The 22,673-nt window shown below is 39.2% G+C and overlaps 1 protein-coding gene across 1 annotated transcript in view; it reads right to left on the bottom strand.

Moving 5' to 3' along the window:
• Positions 1–4,224: 4,224 nt before the first annotated feature.
• The window catches only part of Cftr (CF transmembrane conductance regulator), a 137,023-nt gene continuing 118,574 nt past the window's right edge, over positions 4,225–22,673 (bottom strand). The window contains exons 23-27 of the mRNA XM_051175727.1: positions 20,588–20,743; positions 13,146–13,235; positions 7,051–7,223; positions 6,349–6,454; positions 4,225–5,318 (exon numbers count right to left, since the gene is read on the bottom strand). Of these exons, the coding sequence (XP_051031684.1) occupies positions 5,118–5,318; positions 6,349–6,454; positions 7,051–7,223; positions 13,146–13,235; positions 20,588–20,743 (726 nt within the window). The 3' untranslated portion in view covers positions 4,225–5,117. The remainder of the gene's footprint in view (positions 5,319–6,348; positions 6,455–7,050; positions 7,224–13,145; positions 13,236–20,587; positions 20,744–22,673) is intronic.

Below are 22,673 nucleotides of genomic sequence, written 5' to 3'. Positions count from 1 at the left end.
AGGCCCTGATTCTGTCAATCCAGCCAGGACCCAAGAATCCGAACTTCATAGAAGTTCTCAGATGAGGCAGAGAGCACACGCTGAGACCCACTGGGGCACTGAGTAACAAAACCAACCAGTATTTTCCAATGTGTTTCACAGCCTTTATTGTAAGTTTGGCTTTCAAAGTCCACAGCTTCCACTGACCTGCTGCTTTTGTTTTATCTTCCAACCTGCTGGAAGCTTGGCTGTTTTTCATTTAAAGTCGTCCAATTCTCTAGTCCCATTCTAAGCAATTCCTCCATTAGTGGTGTTTTGATAAAGTATGCAGGGACCTTGGCAGATTCCATGGCAGGCAAGGGTGACTGAGGCAGAGGGACAAACATGCCAGGCAGACAAAGCTTAAGTGAGGAGCTTTATTCAAAAGGGAAGGGGTGGGGGAAGAGGTAAAGAGACACAGAGATAAAAAGGGAGAGGACAGAAGAGGGAGACAGGAAAAGTCCTGTCTACTCCAGTTGACCAGCAGGAAAGAGAGAAACAGACCTAAGTGGGCAGGGGTCTTTCTTTTAAAGGAGTCCTTTGCACCTGGGCTGACCAGGGTACTGCCTGAGTGCATTGTGTCAGGTGACAGGGGCAGGCCAGCATAATGCCTGAATCCTTACAAGTGGGGGCCCTCGAGTAGCCCAATTTGTCATCCATACACACGGCTTCTTCCCCTGAATTCCCATCTCTTCTTCAAAGATATGCCAAGTGGAATTTTGTAATGTAGAAAGAACAGCATGTCTTTCTAAAAGATTACAAAATTTCCATATAAAATGACACATAGGATCTTGAATATTATTAAGGTAGGTACTAAGTTGAGTGTCAGTCTTTGAAACCGTGGCTTTGTTAATGTCACAGTAAGTCCACCTCGGGTCTTGCTATATCCCAAATCAAATGTCTTCTTTTCAATTGTCCCCCTTAGTTCAATACTTTCTGCCTTTGCTTTTTCTTTTTCTAGACATGCCTCTGTACTCTCCCCCCCTCTCTCCTTGCCTTCTCTTACCTCTCATCTTTTCCTCTCTCATCCTTTTCTACCCATTATCTCGCTCGTCTCCCCTCTCCTCTTCTTCCCTCCCTCAACCTTCCTCTCTCTCCCTGCAGTTTTAGCAGCTTATTTCAAGACGATTATAATGAATAACCGCGAACCAAGAAGAAACATGATGTCCTTCAATAGGTGAATAAACTGTGGCATATGCAGAAGAAGGAATGTTATCCAGCAGCAAGTCAATGAGCCCTCAAGCAATAAAATCACATGGAGAAATATTGCTTATTTCTCTAAGTGAAAGAAGCCATCCTGAGACGACCACATATCCCACAGTTCCAGCTTCATATCTCAGGGAGACACAAGTTCTAAAGCAGTGAAACACCAGCAGTTGCCAAGAGTTGGGAGGGAGTGAAGGAAGAAAGAAGAGGGAGGACATGGGAACTTTGAAGCAGAGAAACTAGTCTGTCTGTGTGTTGCTACACATCTCATTACACCTTGGTCAAAACTCTCATTAAGAAAGAGCTCTGTTGGCCCCGAACCAGGCAAATGACTCTGTAACAAACACTTGCAAGTAAAGATAAATGGATAAAAGGGTTTGCTGTGTGACTCATTTGTGTCATGCTACAGCTTCTATGACAAGATTTTTGTTTATTTTATTTTCTTCTTAAATTTTATCTTGGGGGTGGTTTGCAAGGGCAGAGGGTGGATATGAAGGAACAAGGTAATGAAAGATGGGATCAAGATGCAATGATGTCAAAGACACAAAGAATAAAAAAAGCCAAAAAACAAATAAATAAAAAGAATGAGCTCTGTTGTAAACTGTCCTGGGTAGGTTTCTATTATTGTGTTAAACACTGACTAAAAGCCACTTGGGAAGGAAAGACTTTACTTAGGCTTGTAGTTTATAGTCCTTACCTGAGGGAAGTCAAGGCAGAAACTGCAGTAGAGGCCACAGAGGAGCTGCTGACTGGCTTGTTCCCCAAGGCTTGCTCAGCCTGACTTCTTATACCATCCAGGACCACCTGTCTAGGGCTAGCACCACTCATAGTGAGCTAGACCTCCCACATCAATCATCAGTCCAGAAAATGAAATACAGCCTTTTCTGTGGACAATCTGATGGACGCATTTTCTCAACTAAGGCTCCCCTTCCAGGATAATTCAAGGTTGTGTCAAGTTCACAAACTAGCCAATGCATAAACCATTATCACTGCGAATTCTAGTGATGTGTCAATGTAGATTCACTGGTTGTAAAACAAGAACAAACAAAACAAAACAAAACCCCCCCAAAACAAAATTCAAACAAAACAAAACAAACAAACAAACAAAAAAACCCAAAGCCACCCAAAACAAAATTCAACAACAAAACACATTTATTTATAAATCTTTTGTGTTCTCTATGCCTCTATTCAATATAAAAACCCCAAAGTTTACTGAGTTTTGAAGAGATGTTTGGGTATTTATTTTCACAGATGTATTTACCATATCAAAAGTGTAGAATTCACTTGAGCCCATTTGTGGATGAATGGCTATGCAAAACATTATACATTAAATAATGTATGTAATTATATATGATGCCTATCATGTAACTTGAATAGGAAAAAAAGTACATATGTATGATATCGTGGCTTAATAAGGATCAGGATAAACAAATAGGCCAAATAGGTGTTTATTCAGGGAGAAATAACATACAACCTAGACAGATGAGCACCAGCAGGTTCTACCAGATGCTCCCCTTTCAGGGTCCTGCCAGCAAGAGAGCATTCCCCGGCTACTCCTCAGATCTCCTTCCACAGGTCACTTCCGCCCCTGGCTCCACCCCCCAATGGGCATAATCAGTGCCACAGAAGCACACAAAGTGAATATCTCACTACATATGATATAATGTGGCTGTCTTCAAGACATTATGTTAAGTAAAAGAAGCTAAGTACAAAGGGACTAATATTGAGATTGCATTCCTACAAGGTACACTCAAAATCATAGGCCAAACGTGGAATTCATGGCTTCATGGGTAAATGCCTTATTGTCTAATGGATAAAGACAGTTTTCAGGATAAAAAAAAATTCTACTAGAAATGAATAGATTAATAGTGGTGATAATTAGACAGCTATATGGATTTATAAAATCCCACTGAACTATTGTTTAAAACGATGAAGATGGTAAACATACTATTAATATTTTACTGAAATTTAGAGACAACTTGATGATTCGTGCTTTAATTCAATTGGGATTCTCAAAGAGATTATATCTAAAAGGAAGAATTTTGTCCCATGAAGTGACTAGAGCCAGGGGTTTCAGAGACACTGCCAATGAGCACATCTGAAAAGACAAGTTTCACACAAATAAAAGAATTTTATTGACACATGATATTCTGTTACAGTAATAAATATAATACATTCTTCTAAGGCTTAGTTTGCAGTTCAGAAGCTGATGTGCCCATACCTGGACCATCTTGACTTTTGGTATTATCTTCTTCAGAGCTGCAGTAAAATGAAACACATGTTGTCTGAGAAGCACACAGATGTATACAAGATTTGCATCAGTTCTGATGCTTCACACCACAGAGGTGACTGGTCCTTACCATACTTGTCCTCCTCACACCCCCTTTTAAAAATAGCTAGTACCATAAAAATTCAACAGTTCAAATATAAAAATCGTTTTATACAAATATAATTCATTATGTAATCATTCTTAAAATACAGCATTACTATATATGAGTTTGAAACATTATTACTAAAATAAATATTTCCCAGAGAAAAATCTCATTTGCATCACAAATTACAAAACAGAGCATATAAAACTAATTCATGATTAAATCTTTGTTAGAGTGCATCCCCTGCTACTGTGTGGAGACAGTATGATGTACACACAGCTAGCTGAGAGCACATGAACACCCCCTGCACATGTCCATCAGCATCTACCCACGCTGCCCATGGCTTGTTTCCATGGGAACTCGTGGACCTGGCACTGGGCTGCACCAGCTTGTACTGACACAAGTCTCCTTCACTTCAGAAGTCTTAAAGGCCTGTTGCTTTCTGGCAACACACCTTGTTAATTTCCACATCAAGGAAATGATCCTGGCCGCTTCATGGGCCTGTAACAGTTCTTTTCCTGGGTCAGGGACACATTGTTTATAAGGGTATTTAGATGTGTGGGGATAGGGCTGGAGGTTCTTAACCTTAATTCCCAAGATCTGGGAATTCTTATTCCTGTAGGTAACTGGATCACCAGATAACAAGTAGGGCATCTTTCAATACCACCCAGGGCTTTGATAGTATCCTAACATTTGCTTGGAGTGGTACACACAGAATGTGTGGCAGGTAATAGGGTTGTGTCTAAATATTTTGGATAGTAGAAAGATGGGATGTGAGCTATATAAGCCGCTGTTTCCAGTTCTCATTACTTCATCCTATCTCTAAGCACTGAGTGCGGTTCTTCAATAATGCAAATTAACCAGCTGCAATGAATAATAAGCTGAACAACTAACCTGGCTGGCATTTATAGCTGCCTTTCCAGCCACTAGTAGGGGGCAAATGTTTCCAGGAAAGTTTGGCTTGCCAAACACAAGTGGCCCATTGTCAAATATCTGAAGTGCCTTTCAAACAATATGGCCACTGCTAGCAGGTCAGTGACCCAGACGCGTATGAATGCTCTTGATCTCTCTTCCAAAACAGTCTCTTAAAAAGCAGGGATGGGGGCTTCACCCTGTTTTCCAAGGCACGGACAGTGGGTTCTCCTTCTCCGAGTCCATGAGCAGACATCCCACATGATCCTTTGCCAATCATTTGCACTGCTTTCTAGAGTCTGCCTTTGTATCTTTCCTTTTTCCTCTTTCTTTTTCGTTTTTCTGTGTATACGGCCATTAATATGCATGTCTGTTCATGGGTGTGTACTTGCATGCAGGGGCAAGAGGATATCCTCAGGTACTGTCCCTCAGGTGCCTGGCCTACAGCTATGTGGGCTAGGATCACTTGCTGCAGAGTTCCAAGGATCCACCTGTCCCTGTGTCCCCAGCACTGGGGTTAGAAGCACGGGGCATGCCTGGCTTTTTCATTTTGCATGGGCTCTGGGAAGAGACTCAGGTCCATTGAGCTGCTTCCCAGCATCCCAGCCACTAGAGACGGGTTTCTTGTACTTCCTCTTCTGTCTCCTCTTTGAGAGCAGTAATTTGTGTCCGAGGCTTCTGCTTGGTGGAGTGGCGGCCCTGGAAGAGCTTCATCTTTTCCGAGGAGCTAATGGCCTGCTGGAAGATACTCTTCCCACTCAGAAGTGCCTGAAGGGAGTCATACTGTCCCACGTTGCCTTCTTCTATGACCTACGGAAAAGGCCATTAGTGAAAGCCCATATAAAGAGGAGATCAAGCCAGTGCAGGAATAGAAACAGACCTAGACCCCAAAGGAGAAAAAAAGTCCAAAGGAAACAAAGGATTCAGAGCCATGAATACTTAATTTTTACATCTAAGAATAGCTGAATAGCTGTGAAAGTAGCAACTGGAATTTCAAAAATTCATCTAATGCCAGGTGTTACACTCCTTCAAAGAACTGTAGAACAACTGAAAGAGGTTTATAAACCTGAATGATCCATGATCCATCTCTCATATACTCCCAAGATGAGCTGTATACTCAGTACCATATAAACTGAGTCTCAGGCCTAACAATTCCAAATTGGTTAGACATACCTGATTATAATGCCTGCAATACATGTTAAAGTTTTGCAAGCCTGAGGCCAGAGAATAGAGAGCTTTACCCAGTCTGAATTTGACCCCAGCAGAACAATAGGAATAAAAACGCTTTAGTAGAAGAGCATTTACCTCCACAGCATTCATTTGGGAAAGTGAAAATGGTATGTGTTGCTTGGACCTTCTTTGTGATTAAACAGGAGGGAATTTGTGAATGAACGAGCTGTGACAGTTGGCAAAGAAAATGAGAAGGTGGTTTGCAAGGGCACTAACCTGTCTTCCAGAAGTAATAAGGACAATTAAACAGGCTTCTCTCCTACTGTGCTAAAATCACTGCCAGTAAAGCCCATCCCATATTTTCCCTAGGAGGAGTTTAGTTTATTGAGAAAAACGGGTATTTTTTCAATAGTACATTTTGTAACTTGTTTCCCCCAAATAAAAATCTGAAAGAACAGATACCTGGTCTACCATGCCAATTAGTAATATGCTACCACTGGAGGTGTGCTAAATTTCAGCATTACATTATAGCTCAAGTCAAAGGACAAAGATGCATGTAGCCACACTAAGGAGAGCTGGCAGATATGTGACATGTGTGAAGGAAGGGGCACATGACTATAGTTTATAGTAAGTGATGTGCAATGAGACTAAAGAAGTGTAAAAGACTCACCAAAAATCGTTGACAATCCAACATGGCTTCTATCCTGTGTTCACAGAGGATTACTGTGCAACCACTAAAGGTGTGTTTTAGAATTCTTCGAATTACTTGGTATGTTCTAGAAAAGCAAGAAAATACCACATAGGTATAATCTGCCTTCATCTTTGACAATATACATAGTGTCCTTATATTTAGTTCTTTACTTAAATAATACTTATAGCATTATGTTGATACAGAATTAGCCACAGTCATCTTTCTAACCAGAGGTACTTTCTAAGTATTTATTACATTAATGAGACAAATGTTCATAAGAAAATTTCATGAAGAATGAAGCTACATTCCATGTAGACACATTGTCAGTTCTTTATTCTGCACTATTAATGTATCTGTAATAAAAATATAGATAGTTATAAAGATACAGAAGGAAACCGTGAAAGTATGCACACCTCACTAAACATTTCATCACATGTTGATGAGGTTGAAGAGTTTGCATGAAATTCCAGACTCCAGTCAGGAGAGGAAACTCCAGTCAGAGATGTTATGTAAAAAAATAAGTACTCGTGCTCACGTTCAATAGTGACTTTTTCCTGGACAATTATTTTGTAGCCCCTACTTGTAGGCCTATTATCAGAATGGGAATTTGTATCAACGAAGTAGAATTCAATGATTCTATTACTATTGTACTATTATATTAACAGAACTTCCGGAACTCACATGGGGTCCAGATGGGCACTGGGCTCATCAAGCAGTAAGATCCTGGCCTTATTGAGAACAGAGCGAGCCAGGCACATTAGCTGCTTGTGGCCATGGCTAAGTACATAACCTCCATCCACAAGGGTAAAGTTGAGCTGCCCAGGAAACTGCTCTATCACAGATTTGAGTCCAACCTGTAGAAAAGAAAAACACTGTGCTTAGAAGGGGCACTCAAGATACCTCAGGACTAAAATTACTCAAGAGGCTGACATTCTAAAAATATACATGAGTTTGCCAAGATTAAATATCACCTTCAACCTCCGCTTGGTCCCAGGGAGGGGGGAGGAGGGCTGCAGGTGAGTGTTGGTAGCTCTAAGCTGATTGGAGGATTCCTTTCAGCCCTGCTTCACTCAGGAGTCATTCAGTGTGCACCTGTTAAGTGCCAAGTTCACTAACTGACAGTGTCACACAATGATATCTGCTCCCGAAAGCTCGGGATTGGCAAAGATGTACATCAATAATATATGATTAGAATGTAATTTAAAGATAATAGATATTCCATCATGACATCCTATTGTGTACTCTATGTGGCGAAGAGTTCAAGAGCAGAAAGGGTAGAAGACATGACATGACATGTTATGGTTTGTTTACTTTCTATATGTAATAAGGGATGAGAAACATCATCAAAAATCTAGCTGAGAAAGCTTTAAAAATTACATAACAGTGATCATGGTATCTCCTCTGCCACATAAAAAAACCTCAACCGAAGAATGGATAAAGAAGATGTGGCACATTATACAATGGAGTACTACTCTGCAGAAAAAAAAAAACAATGGAATCTTGAAATTCGCAGGCAAGTGGATGGAACTTGAAGAACGTAAAGAAACCATCCTGAATGTGACCCTAACTGAGTCACAAAAGAGGAACATGGTATGTACTCACTCATATATGGATTTTAAACTTAGAGCAAAGGATCACCAGCCTATAATTCATGCTGCCAAAAACTAGGGCACAAGGAGGATTCTAACAGATTCATATAAGGTTCCTCACAGAAGGGGGAAAGAACAAAATGTCCTGAGCATATTGGGACTGTGAGGGGCAGCAAGTGGAGAGGGAGCTGGGAGAAGGAGAAGGGGAGGAGAGGAGAGCATGTGGGGCTAGGAAGATTGTGTCAGGGGAGGAACAGAAGAGAGAAGAGCGAGAGCAAGAGAGAGAGAGAGAGAGAGAGAGAGAGAGAGAGAGAGAGAGAGAGAGAGAGAGAGCACATAAAAGAGGGAACCACTATAGGTTTGAAGAGAAAACTGAATCTAGAGAAATGTCCAGAAACCTACAAGACTGACCCCAACTAACAATTTGAGCAACAGTGGAAAGGCTACCATAAATGCCCTTCCCTGACAATGAGATCGATGACTAACTTATCCACCATCATAGAGCCCTCATCTAGAAGCTGATGGAAACAGAAGCAGGCACCAAACAACTAAACACTGAGCTGAACTAGAATCCAGATGCAGAGGGAGAGGACAAGACCAGGCTACAGCAACACACAGAGACAGCTGACCTGAACAAGGAGAAGCTAATGGACTCCCAGACTGATAGCTGGGAATCCAGCATTGTACCACTCAGACCCCTGAACATGGGTCTCAATTAGAAGGCCTGGGCAGTCTAAGGGACCTCAGACAGTGGAACCAGGATGAATCCCTAGTACACAAAAGGACTTTGGGAGCACATTCTCCATGGAGGGATACTCCCTTAACCTAGAGGGAGGGAGAGCCTATTCTCTACTCCAAATGACTTGACAGATGTAGAGGAGCCCTCCTGGAAGGCACCACCTTACATGTGGAGTGAGGGAGGAATGGAAAGGGAAGGTGGTTGAGGGACATGGGAGGGAGGAAGGGGGAGGGATGGAGGAAGAGGGAGGGAGGGAGAGAGAGGGACAGAGGGAGGGAGGGAAAGGGAACTGGGATCAATATGTAAAATAAAAAAGACAGAAAAAAATTACATAACAGTCCAACTGTCATCTTCTTCACTTATAAAAACAGAGAAATTGGTAACTTTCTCATGAATTAAAAAGTTAATCAAAAGTGGAACACTACTAAAGTTTAAAGTTTCTTAGATGTCGGGGTAGAATATGAAGATTCATTTAGAGTTAATGGCTTATATTTTTAAACTGCAACTTTAAAAAGGTTTATAAAGTAAAAGATAAAATATCTGTCAAAAATAAAGTGTAATTATGGATGTCTTGGTGGTTGTTACTTAATCAAACACATGTTCATTATGTCTTCTTTCTAAGATCCACTGAATGTGTAAGTGCTAAATAACTGTAGACATGATTGTCTCTTGCCCTTCAGGAACCTGGCATTTAGTATGTGTAGGTAAGATATATACCCATATCACTCTAACATAAGAATATTTAGATATGGCCTTCAGAAATAGCTCATGATCATACAAATGAATTCACAATTGGCTCACATCACAGTTTATGCCAGGCTCATTATGGATATTTCAAGTTAAGTGTCTACTTAGAACTACCTTTTGTGTAAACGTGTTAAGGCATAAAAAGTTTCTGAACTAGGGAATGTAGGCATATGAGACAAGGAAGACTGCCCTGATGTATCCCAGAAGAGTTAATATAAAACGTCATCTCTTGCATATTAGGCTTCTTCAATCCCAACCCCAACTTACCTCCTGTCTCCAGCTTTGGTAACATCTACCTTTAAGCTAATGATTTTAAATGTCTATCTCCAGCCTAGAATTTTCTCCCAGTTATTTTTGAAACCTTTCTCTTTGTCAGCTATGGCTTACTGAACCTTGTCTGGACTTCTGTCATTTCTTAAGCATCATATTACAAGTATCAATGAGTCAAATTGTCAACCATCACAGAAATATTTAAAAGATCTCCCTAACATGAAGATCTACGAGTGGATCATTTCTCTCTTTTAAGTTCTATGGTAGTTCTTTTCTTGGATGAATAAAATATAAGAGATCTCATGTGGCCACACACCCTACACACACACACACACACACACACACACACACACACACACACACACACACACACACATCTGCTATTGTTCCCAGCAGCATTAGTTTTTAATTCTTTACTAAAATCAGCAATCTCAGCGTTTATCCTACTGCTCAAGTCTGAATACCCTTGGAAATATCCTCAATTATGCCTAGGACAAACAGACATACCATATTGTAGAATTTTATGTGTTTCCCCTACATTTCTTGAAAGTAAATATCTGTTCTTCATTTAAGAACACTCTCAGCCTCAACACATTCATTCAACCATTCGTCCTTTCATTTATTCATTTAACATCTACTGTGATCCTCCAACACTGTAGTTTAAAAAAAGCAGTCTGTATGCATTAAAACTTAAGGATGAAAGTTTTGGCTCTGACATTATATACTGTACTCTATAAATCTTCAAGACACTGTAACTTACCCATGAAATTATAAAGTTAAAAGTTCCCAAATATGGTTAGATAAAACAGCACCCTATACCAAACTACTTAGTAGTATTTGCAGGTTTTTTTTGTTCTGAATGATATTTTTAAAAAAAGTTAAAATGTGAATGCTTTGCCTACAAGTCTGCTAGTGTGCAGTTTAAAAATAGCTAGCCTTAGCTCCTTTTGCTTACATTCTGCAAGCTTCCTAGGGCAAATTTCCCCACTTAAAACGCCACTGTTGTTTCTACAACAGTTCACTTGACTATTAATGTATACAGATGGCAACTTTTAAAAATAGTATAACAAGCAAAAAGAAACAAAATAACCCCACTTCCTAAAAGCAAGAGTCAAGTTGCCAGGATCCCACAGGCAGCTCACTGGGCTGAAACAACTGAAGGCCCAAAGTCAGGGCTGCTGTTCTTTTTGGCATTCACAAGCCATCCCAACAAGGCCTTCATTCCTGAAATGGAGATCATCATGCCTATTGTGCATCAAGCATGAGGATATTTTCATGACACATTTTACACGAGCTAAAGGAATCCCTCAATTATTCAATCATTCAATCAGTATGTATCAAACACCACCCACGGGTTCAACTACTGCAGGCATGAAAGATACCACAAAGAGCAGGATATAATGCCATAATCCTGGTGACGTTTGAGTTACTAGATGAATTTTGATCCATTGCAGGGACTTTTGAGGGAGTGAAGGCATGCGATACACCTAGGAAAGTCTCCTTTCCCAAAGTTGAAGAGTCAGATTGGGTTTCAGATGGAACCGCTGTGTAGCAAAAGGCTTGAGTGATGAGAAAGAACAGGAGTGGGGGACTGGGAGGGTGTCCCAGGCACAGAGAGCAGCAGCAGCAACCACCCCCAGTTCCTACCATAGAACAGAGAGCGTTCTGTGCTTTAAAGAAAACGGAAATTTACAGTAGGTGGATGACAGGACACAGGGCAGGTAGGGGGCAGAGAGTAGAGTGGCAAAGACCAAATCACAAAGGTTCTTTAAGCAATGTACAACAGGTACCCTATCGAGCAGGCAATAGAGAGGCACAGGGAGAGCGGTAAGCAAAGGAGGTGCAGGCTCAGAAAGCTCTCCAGAGCTGCACAGAAGGAGCTACCCTGCACCAGCCCAGGAAGGCTAGACTTTTGTCCCAGTGTCTTAGCAGGTTGACACACCCCAACATGCCCCTGTTTGCATATATCGGATCATCAACCATAAAGGACTAAAGCCTTGGAGTTGTGCCTTTTAACCCAGATCTCCTTTCTACTGCTGTAGGATAGGCTTGGCGCTTGGGTGTTTTTGTGGTCTCTTCAACAAAAGACTTAACACTCTTACTCAGACCATGGGACATTAAGGTTATCTCAGAAGCTACATCTTTATGAACATAAATTCAAAAGGAAGATCAAGGAAAAGATAAATCTAAGTGTGGACTGCTGGATAAAATCTAGCCACATGACAATCTGTATTACATTGGAATCCAAAGTCTTAACCATATCTTCTAACATTTTAGATGACTTTATGATCCTGTTTTCCTGTACATTTTATGGAGACTTGGCAGTACCTGCAGGTTTTATAAAGCCTAATATCTTCTTTTCCAAGTTCTTTCCAGCACACTGTATTCTTACAGTTCGCTCTGTAATATCACATCTAGGATCTTACAGCGTGTCACTTGCAATTTAGTTAATGTTTCCTTTTAAAATCTTGCATTTGCTAGACGATAAGGAAACTTTGATAATGAAAAGTGGTTAGTGTTAGTGCATTTTATTAGTAGAAGGTTAGGGTTGGTTACTCAAGTGGTTAGCATTTAGCACTCTGAGGCTTCAATGCTCCTGGAAAGATGTACTCAGGAGAAAGGCACAAAGGGGCAAACAGCAAGGGAGCAACGATGACCAATGGGCAGGGAATAGTGGAATGCCAGTTTGATAAATCCAAAGCCCAAAGTCTCATGGCTCTCTCTGAGTTGAGAATTTGGGATCTCTAGTTCTAAATTCATACTGAAATGTGTTAAGACATTGGCAGTTGTTGAGATGGAGTATTATATTTTCATAAGAAGAAAAAAGCAGGACTTTGGAGGGGAGTAAAGGAGGGAGTTCTAGGTTTACATGTGTAAGTCCTTCAGAAACTCGTGTTAAGATATTAAAGCCCAAGATAGTGCTATTGAGAGATAAGCCATTTGGGAAGTGGGGTCTGAGACCCCCACGGATGGGATTAGCACTATAATAAAAAGAGTTTCCAGAAAATTCATTCACCACATAACACTGAATGAGACACAGCAAGTACATCTCTGTATGACAGGAAGTAGGGCCTCAGAAGACAACAAATAGTGTCTCTTGGCTCTAGACTTCCCGGTCTCCAAATGATGAGATATAAACATATGTTGTGTATGAACAGCTGAGTCTATGGAACTTTATTACATAAGCATGGACAGACTACCCTGAGTAAGGACCAACTACCCTGAGAGGAGGGATAAAGCTAATTCCAAACATGAATGTGCCAGGTAAATTAGAGCACTGTGCTTACAAAGTATATACACATAAATGCATGCATCCACACATGTACATATAGGTAGATGTGTATGTGTGTATGAAACTGTGTATCACCTATGGCAACCACACTTGTGTGTATGATCTGCCCCTTCAAATGTATTTCATTTAGCATCCTTACCTCATCTGCAGCTTCCCATATTTCTTCGTCTCTCCATTTTCCATGGGGATCCAGGTTTTGTCTGAATGTTCCAGAAAAGATAAATACTTTCTATAATGACAAAAGATTAGAAAGTATGAATAACCTATGTATCTTTTTGTTTTCCCTTGTTCCAAAACATTTCAAGAAATAAAACAAAACAGACATCCTTGTATTCAGTATCTACTTTTCTTAAATTGTAATCCTTTTATATCACTTTTTATTTATTTAAATTAGAAACACTCTTACATATTTTTACATATCAATTCCAGTTCCCTCTCCCTCTCATCCTTCCATGTCCCCCACCAATCCCCCATCCCACCTCCTATCCTTCTGTAGGAGATCATCAAAGCCTGTCACATCATGTGGGCCAGGGCCTAGGAAACTTATTCAAACACACCTTCTCACTTAGTTTATAAATTTGTGTAGTGTCTTGCTTATATGAACTGAGAAAAACAGAAGGAAGGAGAGCTTAGAAACTCATAAATGATGATAATTCAACCATTTGTTCAAAGGCATGTATGCTGGGGAAAAGAGGAAGATGTTCCAGGTTTGGAAACAGCACTTGCATGGTCAGCACTGAGATGCTCCGCTTGCAGAATCACTCCACTTAGGTAGTCACGTGGTTAAAAGAAAACCACTGTCTTAACAAGGAATCAGACAATAAGTAATTTTTAAAAATAATATTTAGTCCTCTCTGTATATACAGAAGACTGGCAAAATAATTTTGATGTTGATGTCTATGATAACTTTCTTGGTCTTTTCTTCTCTGGCTTGCCTCTCTATAACAGTTGAAACACACAATAGAAACAATAGACATGTTTACTTTGGCCAAACAAAATTGTGCCATTATTCTGGAAGATTGAAAGGAGTGCACAAGATTATTATCCTCAAAGCAGATAGCTGCTAAAGGGAATATGGCTTACATAGATGCTGTGGTAGTTTGGTTCTGGTTGGGTAGATATGGCTACAAACAGGAATCTAATCTCTTTCATTTCTATGCTTTGTAAACCAGAGCAATTACATCCTATTTCTGTTCTCTCTGCATCTCCATCTCAGAACATGGCATCTTCATAATTGGTTTCTTTCTTTATACTCTTGCTTCTCTTACAATGCATTCAAGTAATTCATAAGAAATGAAAATGGGTCATTTCATTAACCTGTTAGAAAACTTTCATTGACTTCACATTTCCCTTAGGGCACAACATCCTTTCAATGGCCACACAATGTTATGGCCCTTTTCCACTCCGTTCTAGTTTAACAACACAGACTTTCTTAACTTCTTCGCATAATTTATTCTTTTCAACTGGAAATTTCCATGATCTTCACATGGCACTTTCATTTCTTAAAGAATACTAAGTGAGCTTAGGTGATGGAGAAGTTGCTTAGCTGGTAAAAATGCTTCCTTAATTTGTAAGAGGCCTTGGATCTGATCCTAGAAGCACATAAACTGGGCACAGTAGCATCTGCTCATAACCCCAACAACCAGGATGTAGAAAACAGAGGATAAAGGCTTCAAGGTTACCCTTTGGTATATAGAAATCCAGAAGACAATGTAGGTCACATGTCTTAAAGAAAACAACTAAGATTAAGTTCACATCTGTGAATGTCTGGTTTATAATGTTCAGATCTCTCCGAAGACCACCATGTCTTTACTTTCTAGTGTAGACACAAGCTTTACATAAGTTCAAAAAATGCTGCCAGAATGAGAGTACTGATATGGAGAAATAAAAGTTCAAAGCAATCGCATTAGAGTAAATATTATTTTTTCTAGATTGTGAAGGTTAAGTTCTGTAAGCTACTCTTTGGCTAATAAAGGTGTGTGTGTGTGTGTGTGTGTGTGTGTGTGTGTGTGTGTGTGTGTGTGTTTGTGAGAGTGTGTGTGTGAGAGAAAAAGATCTACTAAATGTGACCCAAACCGCAAGTATCACAATTCCTTAAAATATAACAGTAACAACCCATTGACTCTGTGAAGAGTTCTCATAGCTGTTTCAGAAATAGAATGCCTAATTTTATTCATAAGTCTATAATATGTATATTAGTTTATTAAATTTATAACATTTTAACTAATTCATTTTAAACAGATACAAATTCAAAATTATGAAGGAAGGAAGCTGTCTTTTAGGAATCGAAAAGCATTAGATGTGGTAGATTTATTACAACAGAAATCTTGCAAGCCTTTTGTTCATAATTTCTTGTCTAGAAAACTACACATCCAATTTTAAAGAAAAATTGACCGAACAAACTGGTTTGGTTAGAATTCAATTGTATGCAATCAATCAGACATTCCATTCCTGTAATTCAAAGAAAACCTGGCAGTCGCTTGCTTTCACAGTGCCAGCAGATGTCTTGCTTATGTTTCCTAAACTGTTTGAACACCTCACAAACGCTTCTGTAGAATTGCAAGGTCCTTGGAGGTCAACCTAAGCTTTCTCTCTGCTTTGCAGATTCAATAGTCACAGCCTGGGAAGTGGCATGGTTTGGCCAAGAAGCACGCTCAGTTCAGTGCACCAAAGAAATGCACCTGAAACTTCCAATCACAAGGATCCCCTACAGGTCTTATAACAAACTACTCACTAATAAGAAAGTTAGGGCAAGCAAATATTTGATATTTATTTAATGTCATGTATGGTATAAAGAACAATTCTTGAGACTCTAGGCAGAATAAAGAGATCACATTGTTCACCCCATGACTAATCTCTTCCCTGAAACTGACTCCTCCATTCCTCAATTCTGGGGAAGCAGCTGAGCCTACATGGATTTCCCATGGCTGGTCTACCATTGCGATAGACACTAGGCTGTAGTACTAGAAAACAGAAAAGCACACCAGCTTATGTGGCGACTGAATTAAATATAAAGTAAATACGTGGGAGAAGTGATTGTCCCTGCATACATATATGCGTACATCTCTATCCCTTGAAATGTGGCTCAAATGCTTCGAGATATTGATATGGATTGAGACCCCCATCATTCCTGCTGCAGTTTCTGGACAGTAAAAACCCACCCAGGATGAACTATCACAACTCCCAGGTGCATTAGGATGTTTAAAATTAATCACTATTTTGCTCTAAAGAACAACCATCAGCTAGAAAATTATAAAGAATATATTTCCTTTCAGAACCATTGACAGTTTATAACAAACCCAGACTGTTATGCCATTAATGTATATGCCATTTATTTAAATATAAAACATGCCACGGAAGATAGTAGAAATACAGTTCCCGGGAGATCCATTCAGTAAGTCATAACATTGTTTTTTATACAACAAAGTTTTCATATAAATCTTTTCAAAGGTAGATAAAAATGTTTTTCTAATAAAAACCTGTAACCAAAGGTTTTGAACTTTAGCCTCAGAAATAGCTAAACTCCTTTGCATTTATTTGAAAATAGGACATGCCAGTTATTTTTATGCCCTATCTTTAATTGTGCACCGTGTCCAACTGTCTAATATATCATATCATAGTGTGATCATTTGGCAGTCCACCATGTGTGTACCAACATTCCACCATATCGTCTCCAGGCCCTTCCTTACCCCAGGAGAATCAGCCTTTAGCCACTAAGCTAGACCATGCCATGACATCTCCAAATTCTCCTGAACCTGTAATGGTTCTGATGCTTCTCCCTTTCCTTCCATATTGACCTATCTTTTTGCTTGTTTATAGTCTCCCTGCCTGGAACTCAATATATCCAGTCTTTCTAAGACTATAAACTTTATGACACTTTATGGCAAGTGCTCATTACAACTTTCTTTGTGAAACTGTCCACACTCACTTATTCACACTTAGAGAATATATCACCAATCCAGTGTGCGTTTTTCTTCATAGAATTATAAGTGACAATAATAACTGTCACACACAGAATAATGCTCAAGCAATGTGGAAATGAGGAGTCTAAAAACTTTTCACTCAGTTCCTACAAAAGTACAAGGAATTGTTAATATCATTATACCCATTTTAAAAATAAGGAGAGTAAGACAGAGAAATAAAACAAGTGGCCTAAGATTATACAGAGTAGAGCCCAAATGCTGACAGAGCCAAACAGCAATAGTTAGTGATGCATCATAGAACAATGTATTTTGAATTCCTCTCATGCAATGTGTTAGGTGTTGCATGTCTTAAAACAGAGAGAACAATTCAGAAGAAAATTATTTTATTTAGTACTTCTATCATTCTTTTTGTATTTCTGCTTCCATTTTTGATTACTGTGTTTAAATCTTGCATTTCAACTAGAACATATACAATTAGTTTAAACTCTAAGTGTAAATTAAAGGCATATGCAGATAATAATTTAAAAATAAGACATATCAGAAGTACCAGGAGAAGCTCATCAATAAGGTTCGATAACCCATCTGGGTGTGGACAGTGAAAGTAGAGCATTTGTGTTGGAGAAAAAAAAAAGTCAATTAATAAAGTCTGAGTGTAAACAGATATGTTTGCTACAAACAGAAAAACTAAGGAAAAAAGAGAAAAAAAAAACAAAAACAAAAACAAAAAACAGGAAAGGAGGGGCATTGACTTCCTGGAAGCAGCTTTGGGATGTGGACATCTATCACTGTCTACACACTAGCTAGCCCCAGCCTTGACAGAGAGCTATGTTTCATTACTGATTTTCAGTTTCTCACTTTGGTCTCAGTTTTTTCTTTAATCTCTGCCATATGACAATGGGAATCATTCTTAGTTTCTCATTAGACGTTTACAGGTTGGCCTGGAACTTCTTGGTGGCATAACAAGGACAAGTAGTATCTCTACATTTGATAGCAGTAAAAAGTCTGTAATATGATTACAAACACAAAGTTTAGTAATTTTATATGATAAACTTTAAGCTGCTACCTCTTGCCCAAGCAATTTAACTGATTTTACTGCATATGCAATTTGATGTCTCCCAAAACATAAGATGCCCCAGCTCTGTCTGTGGTGATAATGAGGAATGGATGTTGGGTATTTTCAAATCACTAAGAAAAGGAGCCAGTGAGACAGCTCAGTGGATAAAAACAATTGCCACACAAGCGTCATGACATGCATCCAATCTCCAAATTCCATGATGGAAGGAGAGAACAGCTTCCTGAAAGCTGTGCTCTGACGTCTGCAAATGTGTCATCTCATGCCCACACCCACACATTCTCCCTTCCTCTCAATCACACACCACACATAAGAAAAACAAAAAATAAAAGCTTGAGCCATTCACTCAGAAGAGGTTGTAGTCTTCTGAATTTATAACTAAAGCTTTAAAATAATTGTTTTTCATGAATTTATATGCTTGACCAGGTCGACAGTCATTGAACATTTTCATCTTGGTAGTCTAATTGTCTAAGCCAGTGAGATGCCAACTATTATCTTCATTGTCTTCTCTTCTTGACTGGAAACTCAAAGCCAGAATAGAACAAATGAAAGAGGCTCTGCTTTGGAATGTGCACAACAGTCTGTCTTCTGGGCAGCAGTATGCTGAGATTGCTTTCAAGATGCTAAACTATAAAAACACCTGCCAGGAACTGCTCAAACCAATGGCATCTTGTGACTCTACAGCTTATGTTTCGGTATCCCTCATATGAGAGAGGGGATGTTGTACCTGTTTCATGTGTCTGGAAACCAGTGGCCAATGAACCTAGAGTACTACATTAGTTCACAGTGAGGGTGATCCTCAGAAGTTTACCCTTGTAAGGAGTAAGGAGAAAGGAAACAAAGATGAAAAAGCAAACAAAATTAGTTCCTGGATATTCGGTTTACTTATTTACTTATTGCTTCTCTCTAAAGATCAAACTCCAAGAAAGGAAAAACGTGCTGTAATTTGTACTTTCCAAAAAGAGTTTAAAGTAAAGTAGCCCTTAGTTTAGACATCAAGTATAGGAGGACTTTGTCCTCTTTCTCTTTCTTAGGCATGTACACGATGTTCAAAAGTTGTCATTGACACCATGGTAACCATGCTGGTGAATGTCCTCAAGACTTATAGCAAAGCAGGTATATGGCCCACATCAACATTTCTGAAGGAGCCTCTGAATACACTGTTTTCCATTTTTTTTTAAATGTAAACCTGATGCCATTAAAGAGCAGAAATGAATAGAGGCAAGTCTGAAGACTGACTTAAGCAGAAAAGCGAGATAGATTTTCCTCTCTGGCCCATTCTGTTGTCCTCTGGGTCTTGTGTATGTAAGGCCCTAAGCAGAACTAGCAAAGGGTACAGAGACCTTCTGTTGTGTGGCAGGTACAGTGAAGGACAAGAGGCGTGATCTTTTAGAGCTTGGCTTTTCTCGTGGGTATACATGTGTGAACAAGAACAACAAAGGCAAGGATTTCACTGTGTTAGTGCAGATTGGAAGGAAGCGGAAGAGTGAGGGGAACTCCATAGCAGGGCTTTTCTGACAACCACACTTGCTTCCCCTTCTCTCAGCATTTTTACTTGCCTAATTCTAGCACCTCAGGAAACTTGTGTTTCTCATGTTTATTTATCTTTAGACCATCGGACAATCCTTTTGTCTTTAAAATCGTGTTCTCACAACTCCAGGCAGGATGAAGCTTCTGGAATAATGGCAAACTAGAGAAATGAATTGAAAGCTTCAGTTTGGCAGTTACAGTGTTTAGTGCCTCCGCTCTTGAAAGGATCAAATGCTCTGTGAAGATCAGGAATCAAGAATACAACTATTTTCTTGGTCTAGATTTGTAGCTGGTCTACCTGGTGATGCTTCTGGTATGCTGTTAGTGTTAAAAGTACAGAGGTACTTAAAGAACCATCTTAGTGAACTGGGCTCCATGCTTAGCAGAACAAAAGGAGGCAAGGTATTGGAGAAAAGGGCAAACAGCAACAGAAACACTGCGAATGTCTTCTGGCTTCAGTCTCACTAAAGACATGTCTTGGTTTGCATCTGGCTCACTTCACTGCAACTGTTGCTGTTTCTCCTCTGCACAGGATGTCAGCATGTACAGTAACACAAAGAAGGGCACTAAACTGAGATTGGAGAACCTGCATGACCCAAATCAAAGGCTGACATTTACAAGCTATAGATTAAAATGACGTAGTCCTTCCTATTCAGACTCCAAAGGACAACCACTACACTTTTGATTTCCAATTCCACCATGTCACGCTTCTAAGAGCTCGTGATTTTGGAAGCATCTTTCACATCTTGCAAAACGTTTACCCATGGGCTGCTATTACTCACTTGACGCTCTGAACACTGAAGCAGGACTATGAAAACAGTCTCAAAAAATGCCCCAGGCCGCTCCTACAGATTGTATTCAGAAAAACACTATCAAAACATTTCAACAAATACACATCACACAGAATTCCAAACTTTGGGAGGTGCTCTTATGCCTTATGGAGAGATAGCAGAACCCATCAAATATATTTATCAGAGTGAAAATAATTTCTTAAGTATGACAAACAATGATAAAAATGTCAATTTTTACTGTTGGCTTTTACATTTTTGTGCTCACCTGTGTTATTACTCCAAAAGCTTTCCTCCATTCTTGTAAGGTCACTGAATTCCATGAGACGCCATCAATCTGAATATCGCCTTGAATATTCAACAAGCGTAAAAATGCTGACAGCAAAGTACTTTTCCCTGAGCCGGTTCTTCCCAAGAGGCCCACCTAAGATGTAAAAGTGATGAAATTACTCCTAAAACAGAAGAGCACACTACATATTCCACTCAGTACTATCTTCAATTAAAACCAGTAGGATTATTTCTCTTGTCACTTATTCATTTAAACCTTTTATGCACTCCCAAATCTCATCACTATCAATACTGAGATGAATAATATGGAACAGAAATCAGAAAATGGCCATATAGGATTGCATTCCTGATGCTGGCTTCATTGACTACTATGAGAAAAAGGTTGAAAGTGCCCATTTTGCATTAAGGAAAGGTGAAATAGTATACCTTCATGCACATCATCTCAAAGAATGGGCTCAAACTAAAATCAGGGACCTACAGTACAGATTGATGTACTTTTGAACATGGGTTAAAAACTTGAAAATTGACCCTAGATAGTCCTAAAATTTAGTTATTGCCCCTCATTCATGGAGCCACACTTGCTTAGCATGAACAAGGCTCTGGGTTTGGCCCCCAATATTGAAAGCGGAAAGAAAGATTCTGCTACTAAGAAATTAAACAGTGTCAAGTTCAGGCCTGATGTTAAAATAAGAATATTTTCAGGTAAGTATATATTCCACAAAATGCAAGTTCATCTGAGGTTTCAATAGAGCTCAGCTCTTTGGCAGTGTTCAAATCAAGTGCTAATATATGACCCTACTGAGAAGAAGATAATTTGAAGAAGCAAAAAAGGAGCTAATATTAAGGAAGCTATTCTCTCTATCCAAAGATCAAGGTTACAAGAGCATAGCATTGGATTGAGACTGCCTCCAATTACATGAGATCAGCAGTCTAGCCACCTCTCAAAGCTCTCACACTTTGTTCTGATAAAGGTTTGGTTCCCTGAGATCATTAACTGGACACAGAAAAGACTGCTGGGTAACTGCAGCACTTAAAAGCGGGTCATCCTGTTCACACTGCCCCTTGATTTCTTATCACCTGACCTCTTTGGAGAGAAAGTGTCATTTAGGAAAGAGCTCTTCATATAAACTCCCTAGAAATTAGTACTTTAAAGATATTATAAAAGGAATTTCTAAATATTTGCAGATCTTATACTTATTTCATCATAGGCTAAATAACTTATAAACCCAAACCATGGCATGGGGCACAATAAGTAAAAATAGTAAGAGTAACTTACTCGGTATTTATTAGTAACTTGGTAATAATGTAGGCCTTTGTGATAAGCTGGTAAAGAATAATGACAATAATAAATGCCTTCCTAAGCAACAATAGAACGCTACAAGGTAATTTTCATGAATATTTTTTTTCTTGGCAAAATATGATGTTAAGCAGAAATTGATAATTATTTATTTTCTCTATTTCAGGTATAAAGAATATAAATTCAATAAAAGTTGCATAATTTACCTAGTTTTTCTGTTTCTCCATCTGGGATAATGTGGGGTGGGCTTGCACAAGCTCCTCAATAAATACATACTTGGACTGACTTAGGGATAGTCAGATTGGAGGATGAAAGAATGGGAAAGTGGATGGATGGAAGAATAAATGATTAATGGACCAATGTACAGTTGGCTTACAAAAGGTGCTCTCAATAAATATTTACTAGGGTTGACCAAAAGACAGATAGATAAGCCAATGAATGGGCATATATATTTATTTGACCTTTCAAATAAACAATACTTATTTAATTTTCCTCAATTACTAGATCAAATCTTAATTTTAAAACCTTGAGGAATTTGATGTGCACATTTCCAATTCTTCAATAGCCCATGTTAAACGTGTACATATTCACCATATGTCATAATTTTTCCAATACTGTAGTGAAGCATTAAATAAGAAATCAAAATATTATATATCAGTGCAGGTAATGTACAGGAGAAAAAAAGAGAGAGTGAAACAACAGATGAAAGTGATAGTTGGAGGAAAGAGCCTTGAAGAACAAATCCCTTGTAGGGTAAATGAACACTCTG

The sequence above is a fragment of the Phodopus roborovskii genome, unplaced genomic scaffold (genome assembly GCF_943737965.1).
Source record: "Phodopus roborovskii unplaced genomic scaffold, PHOROB, whole genome shotgun sequence".
Lineage (NCBI taxonomy): Eukaryota > Metazoa > Chordata > Mammalia > Rodentia > Cricetidae > Phodopus > Phodopus roborovskii.
Note: the sequence above shows the minus strand (reverse complement) of the source record. Positions and strands in the feature narration are given on the sequence as shown.